Below are 11,398 nucleotides of genomic sequence, written 5' to 3'. Positions count from 1 at the left end.
GGGTCTCCTCTCCCAAATTTGAGATTTTTTGTTTTCTATTTTTAGCTATTTTGGGGATTTTTTTCTTCTATTTTGGCTACGATTTCGGTATGAATTTTTGAGAAAAAATTGTGTTTGGATATGTAAGGAGATAGCTTGTCATCAATTTGTTGGATCCCATGAGCACCTAAAATTGACGTTTTTTTTCCTAAAATCCACTTCTCTTTTTTTTTAATTACAAGGTACTATATAGACACCTACACCACGCAAAAGCCATTTAAGCACTTTTTAGAATGCAGATTTTTTTTCTATTTCTCTGTGTTTTCTATAAGAAATGAATGGATTTCTGTAAAATTTCAATATAATTACTGTGAAATTTAAGCGTTGGAGAAGTGTTCACCTCCTTTCGTTCGAACTTCCCACGAGCCTCTTCCTTCCGAGCATAACCCGATGCAATCGCTCATAGCGACGTGAAAAGATTCCATACAACCGATTCTTGCGCACCCCACTCCTTTCCCTCCAACTTCACGACCCTGTCAAATGTGATCCTTACTCTACTCCGCGAGATCGATCTGGTTTGCACGGACACATCCGAGCCCTAGCGCCCTCCGTCCTCAGCGTCGTTGCTCCGGCCGCCAGTGAAGCCGCCGCCGGCCAGGCAAGGTGAGGTGGGCACCCAGCACAGACTCTGTATTTCTCTCCGCCCTTTCCGTTTGGGCTTCAACGCCTCGCTCCATCTCAGAGATTCTATCCGCTGCAGCACCGACGCCCGCCATCTGTTCGACGCAATGCCTCCGAGGAAAAGGGGCAGAAAGGTCAAGAGGGCGGCGCCTCCCAGTCTCGATGCGCTCCCGGACGAGGTCCTTCACCACATGCTGTCATTCCTGCCAACGCAGGAGGCCGTGCGTGCTGGCCCGGCGCTGGCGCCACCTCTGGAAGTCTGCCACGGGCCTGCGCATTTTGTGCGGCAATGGCCATGAAGCGGCATCAGCATAGGAGCTCAGGGAGTTTGTGTACCATCTACTGCTCCTTCGAGGAGGCTCACCTCTTGACACTTGCGTGCTCGACTTGTGTGGATATGAAGACGAAGACATTCCCCTTATGATACTCTGGATCCGGCATGTTCTGATGTGCAAAGTCCAGGCGCTAAGCCTTGATATTGGTAGGTTTACCATTCCTGGGGACCCCTGTCTTGAGGTGGGCAATCTGCCTCTCGTCTCGCAGAATCTGAAGAGGCTAAAGCTCGAAAGTCAACAAGTCAATGATAGCTTCCTTGACTTCTCCAGGTGCCCGGCATTGGAAGTCCTTGAGTTCGACGATTGTGAATTCCTTGACTGCCATAGGATTTCATCACAATCTCTGAAGTTTCTAAGTTTCAGTAACTGCAATTTTGATACAGAGTTTTGCACTTATATTTATGCCCCGAATCTCATTTCACTTTGGCTTGAAGTCACTGAAGGCTGGACTCCTTTGCTTGAGAGAATGCCTTCCTTGGTAGAAGCAGTTGTTAAAATCAAATTTTGTGATGACTCTTATTGTGGGCGTTGTGGGGATGAGGACTGCTCTTCTCGTTATACAGTACATGGTGATTCTGTTGACACTGTGCTTCTCCAAGGTTTATCAGAAGCTCAGAGTTTGGTGCTGATGTCTGATATTAGAGTGGTATGCTTACACTTTAGATTAATATAAGTTGATGCCCACTTTGTTTTTTTTTCACTTTCAAATTAATCATGTGTAATGTGAAGGTTTATTCATCTTTGCAGTGTGTATTCAGAAGGGACTTGAAATGTTGCCCCATGTTTAGTAACTTGAAGACTCTCTCACTCAATGAATACTGGTGTATGCCTGACTTCAGCTCGCTAACTTGTATTCTAGAACATTCACCTATTTTAGAGAAGCTCACTCTTCAACTATTTTGCAAGGTATACATTTTCTAGATATACAACTGCTGTATTTTCAAATTGTTATAGAATATCAATTGATGCTGGAAATGTCTTGATACATTTTGTAGGAATCCAAAACTGAAGTGGAAATGAAAGGAAGCCCTGATACAATGGAGAAATCAGATGTAATATCAGAGCATCTTAAAATTGTGGAAGTTAAATGTGAAGTGGTCGATGAAAAAGTGCTGAATGTTTTGAAGTTTCTCAGTAAACTTAGCATATGTAAGCTGTAGCACTTTCTATATATTTTTAATTTTGTTGAGAAAGCAAGTAATGAAGAAATTCTTTAGATCATTAATAATTAGTTAATACAATTGAAGAGAGATAGGATCCTTCTACGTTTAATTGGTGGAAGAGAAGAGTAGGAAAAATTACTGTGGGGGTCTAAAATGAATCCTTACCCATAATGCGTTAACCTGCTGATTTGTTTTCGAATAGTGATACAAGTGTCTGAATTAAGTGATTTTGTCAGCTTACTGAAATCTGGGTTTACTGCTTAAGCCTACTTAAGAGGTGATACAATATGTTCTATTCTTGAATGCTTCTCTTTTTTTTTACTTGTCCTTTTTCATTCCTGGTTGGTCTCCAAGACATTAATTTGATCATTACGTTGTTTGGATGTTGTTATTATAAAATTCTACAAGTATGACAGTATGAAAAGTATTATTCAATACAAATAAAAGTATTATTCAATACAAATCTACTAATAAATTTATGTGAAGGTTTGGAATTTTGTTGCAGTCTGATAAATCTGTTTACTTGTGTTCAATATTTATTTGATGTATCTTGTTTCCGCTGGTTCAACGTTTACAAATATAGTTTCTCAACAAGCAAATATGCAAACAATGCTGATTATCCTATGTTTATTTAGCTTCCTTTCTTTACTTGTGGCTTCCAAACCCATATCATTTGCTAAAATTAATAATACCAGCCATCTGATTATTGTTGTTAGTGTGGAAATTACTGGATGCCATTGCTGGAGACTAATGTGATACTACCATTGTCAAAGAGATAGATTACCTAGTCGCTATTGGCTAATACTATCGTAGGAAATTTGCAATAACAGTTAGCTTCCACCATCAGTGTATAAACCGTCTACAGATAGATTACCTAGTATACTATTGTAGGAAGTATGCAGTAAAACTTAGCTTTCACCATCAATGTATAAAGTAATATATAGAGTGGCTATGTAGAAATATTGCGCTAAAATATTCATTTTAAAAGTGGTTGTCAAATGTATTGTTGAAGAGATGAAGACACCCTTGGTGTCCAGCATGTTATATATGCTCTTGATTGGAGTAATTAATAAGTTTTCATTTTTTTAGTATAGTATATGTGGCCATCTTTAGAATAATTAGATATTCTACAATTTGGGCAAGAATTCTTTTGTAATGAAGTCTATACTGTGTGTCAGGTTTATTTGACATTTTTTCTCATTTCTCACACTCTGCAAACTATTCTACTTTCAGGTTCGTTCAGGTTTCAATTTTGAGGAACAGAAAGTGAGAAATGCAGGTTGCGATTTGTAGGGATTGAACCAACAGGGCTGCATGAACACCCTCACTGCTAGCCACCCAAGCCAAGCCTCCGTCCTCAGGGTTAGAAAGTTTGTACTGAGCTGTATAAGGGAAAGCACATGGCTACCAAAGATGATGTCTTTATGTATATGTGATACCTTTGAACTGTACATGTAGAACAACTTGAGATATCGTAGATGGTTGTTTTCCTTATCTAGCTAGGCCTGGCTTAACATGCTATGTTGTACTTTGCAGCCATCTTGTAACATAGGGCTTGTTTACCATCTATTCTTGAAAGTTTGCCAGTTTTAGAGTCGCTAATATCATAACACTGTTGTTCCTCTTGCAGTATATTGTTTCATATTGTTTTTCCTTTGTGCATAATGCCGTGTTTCAATGCAATAGCAATTCTCCTGCCTGGCTTTTCGCCAAAGACAAGAAAAATGCAAAGAGAAAGAACTTGCACTCTTATTTCCATGCCTGTAGGTTACAATTCGAACTAGCCCATGTTATTTAGATGTATGTAACTGATGTTTTTGTGCTCCCTGTTCATTCCATCACTGATTCAGCTGGAACCTTTTGGTGAGGAGATTGTAATTTCTTGGCCTAAGTTTTTGTGTCTGTTAGCAAAATTTTCTGCATATATATGACGTGTTAGCAAATATAATGTTGCCTCTCTTGATTGGAACAGGGCTAAACTATAGGACATGTTTATGTTAGCAACGTGGTGACCCCAGGAAGTAATATGAGAATAGAGCAGAACAGCTTCTGGACAGCAATGCAAGCATAGAGCTTTCATTGCTTCTGTTTGCTGCCAACTAGCCTCTAGGGTTGATGTTCTTGATTTGTTCGTAATATACTTCTAAGGCCAGTCTCAGTGCTAATTTCACGTCCCAGTTTCCAATGCTCCCATATATTTAGAAACAGTGTTGAATCTCCATGAAACTCTCTTTACTCTCATGAAACTTTTATCACCTCTTTTTTCATAAATATAGTGTCATGTCAGCATATTTAATGCACACAAAACTTTATGAAACTCTCATTGAGATTGGCGTAAGAAAAGAAGAGATGACATTATTTTACTCCATGAAAGAACGGCAATGTTTCCAAAGTAAAAGGCATTAAAAGAATGAAGTGTTTTTAGTTGACATGAACCAAAAAATGCACAATAGAAGTGTTCTATGGAAAGTTTGTTTCAGAAGTCATTTGGCTATAATACTAATCGGAACAACAGTTCAAGTGATATGGGAATCCAAATTAGATGGTGTCGGATATATGGGACCGGGAATAAAATAATGAATTAGAACACTACCTTTAAGCTCACCACGCAATTAGCCATTAAGACTTGTCACCTTTCATTATTTTCCCCATGTTTTTTTAGGGGAAGCAAAACCTTTATTGAGCTTCGTAAGAAGTACAAGCATCATTCGGCGGAGATATAAACCAAACATGTCTACCAAGATCATCATAAACACTACTTCTAGCTAAGACATGGACATCAAAATTTGATCGCCTCCCTTCATGAACGAACTCAACGAAACTGATCTCGCGTGATCTAGCTCTAATTTTCCTGAACTATATGTCGATAAGAGCCCATGCTTTCTTCCCAGATACTCCTGATGGCTCCTGCATTATCACACGATAGTCTAAAATCACGAAGAACTATATCACCACTGCCGAGGCACCAGGAATTTCCCCGCAGCTTCTCTTGCAACCGCGGCTGCCGTAACAACTCCCGAATTCTTGGTGGCCTGCGGGGAACGAGATTGGAAAGTCTGGCTCCGATGTCCGTGAAAACTTGGTGGGCCAGTGGGCTAGGCCCAGCCCCAGTGCCGTCAGCTGGTGCTGTGCTGTGTGTTGCGTGGACCGCGGAGGTGAAACGGCCCACTTGTCGGTTCCCTTCATTGCGTTCGAGAAGTGTTCGCCTCCTTTCGACCTTCCGCCACAAGCCAGCCTCCTTCCAAGCAAGCATGAACGGCGAAGATCGCAGCCCGGCGCAGCCGCCCATGGCGACGTGAATTCGCGAAAGTACTCCATATAGCCGACTCATGCGCACCAGGCACCCTATTCTTTTCCCTCCATCCCTCCATCCCCGCGACCCTGTGATCCCTCTATTCTACTCCGCGAGATCAATCTGGTTTGCACGGACACATCCGAGCCCTAGCGCCCTCCGTCATCACTCCTCAGCGTCATTGCTCCGGCCGCCTGTGAAGCCGCCGCCGGCCAGGCAATGTGAGGTGGGCACCCAGCGCAGACTCTGTATTTCTCTTCGCCTTTTCCGTTTCGGCTTCGACACCTCGCTCCATCTGAGCGATTCTTTCCACTGCAGCACCGACGCCCGCCAGCTGTTCGACGCAATGCCTCCGAGGAAAAGGGGCGGAAAGGTCAAGAGGGCGGTGCCTCCGAGGGCTGGCCGCCCCAGTCTCGATGCGCTCCCTGATGATGTCCTTCACCACGTGCTGTCATTCCTTCCAGCGCAGGAGGCTGTGCGGACGTGCGTGCTAACCCGGCGCTGGCGCCACCTCTGGAAGTCCGCCATGGGCCTGCGCATTTGTGCGGCGAGGACCATGAAGCGGCATCTGTGACGGATATCAGGGAGTTTGTGGATCATCTACTGCTTCTTCGCGGTGGCTCACCTCTTGACATTTGCGTGCTCGACTTGTGTGAATATGAAGACGAAGAGATTCCCCGTATGAAACTCTGGATCCGGCATGTTCTGATGTGCAAAGTCCAAGTGCTAAGCCTTGATATTAGACGGATTAACAATGGCTGGGACCCCTGGCTTGGTCTGGGCAATCTGCCTCTCGTCTCGCAGAATGTGAAGAGGCTAAAGCTCGGATGTGTACAACTCAATGATAGCTTCCTTGACTTCTCCAGCTGCCTGGCATTGGAAGTCCTTGAGTTCGATTGTTGTCAATTCCTTGACTGCCATAGGATTTCATCACAATCTCTAAAGTTTCTAAGCTTCAGGAATCAATTCGATTATGAAAGGATTTCTCGCACTCATATTTATGCCCCGAATCTCATTTCACTGTGGCTTGAAGCTAGTGATGGCTGGATTCCTTTGCTTGAGAGAATGCCCTCCATGGTGGAGGCAGTTGTTAAAATCAAATTTTCCGATGACTCTTATTGTCTGGATTGTGAGGATGAGGACTGCTCTTGCTATCCAGTACATGGTGATACTGTTGGCACTATGGTTCTCCAAGGTTTATCAGAAGCTCAGAGTTTGGTGCTATGGTCTGATATTAGAGAGGTATGCTTACACTTTAGATTAATATGTTGGTGTTCACTTTGATTTTTTTCACTTTCAAATTAGTCATGTGTAATGTGAAGGTTTATTCGTGTTTGCAGTCTATATTCAGTAGGGACTTGAAATGTTGCCCCATATTTACTAACTTGAAGACTCTGTCACTCAATGAATACTGGTGTATGCCTGGGGAATTCAGTTCGCTTACATGTATTCTAGAACATTCACCTGTTTTAGAGAAGCCCACCCTTCAACTATTTTGCAAGGTGCAATTTCTAGATGTACAACTGCCGCATTTCAACTCTAGCCTACCCCAACTTGTTTGGGACTTAAAGGCTTTGTTGTTGTTGTATCCATTGATTCTGGAAATATCTTTATACATTTTGTAGGAACCCAAAAGTAAAGTGGAAATGAGAGGAAGCCCTGATACAACAGAAAGGTCAAATGCAATATCAGAACATTTTAAAAAAGTGGACGTTAAATGCGAAGTGGTCGATGAAAAAGTGCTGAATGTTTTGGAGTTCCTCAGCAAACATAGCATATGTAAGCTCCAAAGTTTTGAAAATCAACGATTACGTCTCGCCTAGGCGCGCCTAGTCGCTAGGCTATGGCCTGGCGCCTGGACTAGGGGGGTAATCGCCCCTCTAGGTGGGCGGAGCGACTAGGCGGAGCTAGGCGGCGACTCGGCGGTGCCCAGGAGCCCTAGGCGGCGCGGAATCGGGCTAGGCGGGCGACGCGGGCCATCGCGTGCGAAAGAATGGCTCCGCGGGCGAGCGCGCGTGCAGAGCTCTAGGCGCGGGAAAAAGCCGCGCGCTGCTGCGCTGGAGAAGGATAAGGGGGAGAAGGGGAGAGAAAGTCATACTCGCCTCGACCTCGACCTCCGCCAGGAAGCAGGTCCCGCCGGCTGCGCTGCTCGCCTAGAAGTAGATCCTGCCGGCGAGCCTCCTCCCCGCCTGGCAAGACCCGCCGGCGACGCTGCTCCCTGCCGGTCTCCTTCCTCCTCGACGAGCTCATCCCCGCGGGTCATGTTCCTCCCCGCCGGGAAGCAGGTCCCGCCGGCTGCGCTGCTCGCCGGGAAGCAGATCCCGCCGGCGAGCCTCCCCGCCTGGCAAGACCCGCCGAGTAATCGGTCTACACGGCCGTGTAGGCGAACACTGGTATCTACTATGATGAATCTGTGAAATTGTTGACTGCATCTGCATGTATATATATATATATATCTATGAATTTGTTGACTGATTGGCGATTGCATGTATATGTTTGTAATTTGTTGATTGATGGCTTGAACTCAGATGACGGGAACAGAGGGTCAATCTGAAACTGCAAGTGGAACAGAGGGAGCAACTGTCTTGAGAAGGAATTCAGATGATGTGGGATGGGAGTATGGGGTTCTTGTTGATCCGAACAACAAGGACAAGGTGAAGTGCATACTGAGAGAGAGCTCTATGAAGAATTGAGTCCGAAGAAGAAGAGTTTGATGAAGATGAGGATGACTATGTGATGGATGAACCCTACTGAAGAAGTGAGACAGCTTCATGTCATGTTTTAGCTTTTATTATGCATCCATGTATCTTTAACTTATGAACTTAGAACTCCTGCTATGTGCTTGTGTTTTGTGTTGTGAGAACTGAGAATCATCAATCATGTGATGTAATGTACTGCTAGTCTACTATCCATTTTATATTCTGTGTTGCTGCCTGCTGTCCCTTCATGTTTGTGATTTCAAAAGGCTATCCTATGCTGCTGAAATGCTGATAATGGATGGAAGAAAGCTCAGACCTCAAATAAGTACCTAACTTGCTATTTCCTATTTTTTGTATCACTTGTATTGATGCCCAATTGCATCTAAAAGTGTTGTCCACTTCTATTGCAGCAGTGCTGCAGGAAATTCAGTGATCAGTAGTGTATCAACTGCAACTAAGGACAAAGGACCTAAGGTATGTCTACTGATCCTTTCCTATTTTTTATCTAAATTATTCATGATTTGTGCTATAAATGTATATATTATATATTGATATATAAATATAAATAGGCAAAACGCCTAGAAAAACACCTAGCATCGCCTAGGCTGGACTAGTCGCTAGGCTAAGGGTCATCGCCTAGATTTCGCCTAGCGCCTAGCAAAACTTTGGTAAGCTCTAGCACTTTCTATATTTTTTTAATTTTGCTTTGGCATGTCGTTGAGAAAGCAAGTAATGAAACAAGAAATTCCTAAGATCATTAGGAATTAGTTAATACAATTGAAGAGAGATAGGATCTTTCTACATTTAATCGGTGGAAAGAAAAGTAGAAAAAAAATGATTGTGGGGGTCTAAAATAAATCCTTAGCCATAATGTGTACTGTAAGCCTGCTTAAGCAGTGATACAATATGTTGGTTTCTTGCTCTTTTTCTTCACTTGTCCTTTTTCACTCCTGGTTCATCTCCAAGACATTAATTTGTTCATTACGTTGTTTGAATGTATGTTACTATAAAATATTACAAGTATGACAGTATGAAAAGTATTACTCAATACAAATCTACTAATAAAATTTATGTGGTAAATCTCAATATTTTTGTGCAAATTGGTGGTTAGGGTTTGGAATTTTGTTGCAGTCTGATAATTCTGTTTACTTGTGTTCAATATATATTTGATGTATCTTGTTTCCTCTAGTTCAGCATTTACAAAAATAGCCTCTCAACATGCAAATATGCAAACAAATGCTGATTATCCTATAACAATTTTTGTTTGGCTTCCTTTGTTTAGTTGTGGCTTCCAAACCCATATCATTTGCTAAAATTAATAAATAATGCCAGCCATCTGATTATTACTACTAGTGTGGAAATCATTGGATGCCATTGCTGGAGACTAATTTAATACTACTATCGTCAAAGAGATTACCCAGTGGGTAATACTATTGTAGGAAGTATGCAATAAAATTTAGCTTCCACCGTCAATGTATAAACCGTCAACAGATAGATTACCTACTACTATTGTAGGAAGTATGCAGTAAAACTTAGCTTTCACCATCAATGTACAAAGTAATATATATAGAGAGGCTAAAATTTTGCGCTAAATATTGATTTTAAAAGTGGCGACCAAAGGTATTGTCGAAGACACCCTTGGTGTCCAACATGGCATATGCTCTTGATTGGAGTAATTAGTAAGTTATCTTTGTAATAATTGTATATTTTGAGCAATTTTTTTGTAATAAATTCTATACTGTGTCTCAGGTTTGTTTGCCATTTTTCTCATTTCTAACACAGTCTGCATTCTGCAAACTATTCTATTTTCAGGTTTGTTCAGATTTCAATTTTGAGGAATAGAAAATGAGACATGCAGGTTGCAATTTGTAGGGATTGTATCCGCAGGGCTTCTTGAAAACCCTCAGTCCCACACTGCTAGCCACCCAAGCCAAGCATCTGTTCTTAGGGTTAGAAAGTTTGTACGGAGCTGTATCAGGGAAAGCGCATGGCTAGCAAGGATGATGTCTTTTGTATATGTGATTCCTTTTATCTTTACTCGTAGAACAACTTGAGATCTAGTAGATGGTGGTTTTCCTTATCAAGCTAGGCCTGGCTTAACATACTATGTTGTATTTTGCAGACATCTTGTAAGGTTTGCCTGTCTTTAGAGTCGCTAATATCATAGCACTCTTGTTCCTTTTGCCGTATAATGCATTGTTTCAATGCAGTAGTGATTCTCCTGCCTGGCTTTCCGCTGAATACGGAGAAAAAAAAAAGCAAAGAGAAAGAACTTGAACTCTTATTTCCATGCCTGTAGGTTACAATTCGAACTAGGCCATGTTATTCAGATGTATGTAACTGACGTTTTTATGTGTTTCCTGTTCATTCCTTTAAAGATTCAGCTGGAACCTTTTGGTGACTAGGAGATGGTAATTTCTTGGCCTAAGTTTTCGTTTCTGTTAGCAAAATTTTTGCATACTTAAAGATTTTACATGACGTGTTAGCAAATATAATGTTGCCTCTCTTGATTGGGACAGCTAAATTATACATGTTAGCAACATTGTGAGTTCAGGATGTGTTTGCTGAAAAGCTAGGCTGAAAAGTACTGTAGGCTGAAAAGTACTGTAAAAAACATTATATCATGGCTGATAAGTTGGGCTGATAAGTTCAAGCGAACAAGGTCGTTATATGATAATAGAGCATAGCAGCTTCTGAATGTAAGAGCATCTCTAAGAGTTTCCTAGATTTTCCTCCTTAAAAACTCCATATTTCTCAACTCGTAAAAAGTTACTGGGAGAAAAAAAAAGCTATCTCCAATAGCACCTAAACATTTCACCTTAAAAAAATCAAAATTTGGTCCACATGCTTTTTTTCGGTCTTTTTTTTCCGCGCGAAAGGCTTCGTGCTCTCGCATACCTGCGTCGCCGACGCCTCTTCCTTCACGTTGCCCTAGCCGTGACCTCCCAGCCGGCGCTTGCCTCCTCCCAGCCGGTCGTGGCCACCTCCCAGGCGGGCTGCGGCTGTGGCCACCTCCCAGCAGGCCGGCAGCACCTCCCAGCCAGCAGTAGACGGCAGCACCTCCATCAGCACGCAAGCATTTAGCAGATCGATAAACAAAGATGACTGAAACAACATGAGCCAACCCTGGCTGACTGCTCATAAACAATGATAAACAATGATGACTGAAACAGCCCGGCACGTTCGTCTAGCAACATCTAATTAGCGAAGGCGGTGGATGCGTACAAGAGGGCTGCGGGCACGACGGCC

At 42.5% G+C, this 11,398-nt stretch overlaps 1 protein-coding gene and 1 pseudogene across 4 annotated transcripts; both read left to right on the top strand.

Annotated features, from left to right (window-relative positions):
• Positions 1 to 392: 392 nt before the first annotated feature.
• On the top strand, positions 393 to 3,774 carry LOC136482159 (F-box/LRR-repeat protein At4g14103-like; annotated as a pseudogene).
• A 2,261-nt stretch (positions 3,775 to 6,035) lies between these two features.
• On the top strand, positions 6,036 to 10,345 carry LOC136482158 (uncharacterized). 4 transcript variants are annotated; one of them, XR_010764995.1, is made up of 5 exons: positions 6,036 to 6,692; positions 6,791 to 6,952; positions 7,076 to 7,843; positions 7,979 to 8,817; positions 9,962 to 10,344. XR_010764995.1 is itself a non-coding variant. In XM_066479391.1 (4 exons), the coding sequence occupies exons 1-4, from the start codon at positions 6,132 to 6,134 to the stop codon at positions 8,002 to 8,004; spliced, it is 921 nt and encodes a 306-aa protein (XP_066335488.1). In that variant the 5' UTR covers positions 6,036 to 6,131; the 3' UTR covers positions 8,005 to 10,345. The 4 variants fall into 4 exon arrangements, 1 of the variants encoding a protein (XP_066335488.1); XR_010764994.1 differs by having other exon boundaries at positions 7,979 to 8,623; positions 9,962 to 10,341; XR_010764993.1 differs by having other exon boundaries at positions 7,979 to 10,345.
• Positions 10,346 to 11,398: the final 1,053 nt, after the last annotated feature.

Source organism: Miscanthus floridulus, chromosome 9, assembly GCF_019320115.1.
Source record: "Miscanthus floridulus cultivar M001 chromosome 9, ASM1932011v1, whole genome shotgun sequence".
Taxonomy (NCBI): domain Eukaryota; kingdom Viridiplantae; phylum Streptophyta; class Magnoliopsida; order Poales; family Poaceae; genus Miscanthus; species Miscanthus floridulus.
Note: the sequence above shows the minus strand (reverse complement) of the source record. Positions and strands in the feature narration are given on the sequence as shown.

What these genes read in the sequence shown, in the direction of transcription:
- LOC136482158 (XM_066479391.1), top strand. Translation starts at nt 6,132, where the DNA reads ATGAAACTCTGGATCCGGCATGTTCTGATGTGCAAAGTCCAAGTGCTA. An exon ending in TATGGTCTGATATTAGAGAG is followed by an intron (nt 6,693 to 6,772) that starts GTATGCTTACAC and finishes TGTAATGTGAAG; the next exon opens with GTTTATTCGTGTTTGCAGTC. An exon ending in CCTCAGCAAACATAGCATAT is followed by an intron (nt 7,230 to 7,978) that starts GTAAGCTCCAAA and finishes GCTTGAACTCAG; the next exon opens with ATGACGGGAACAGAGGGTCA.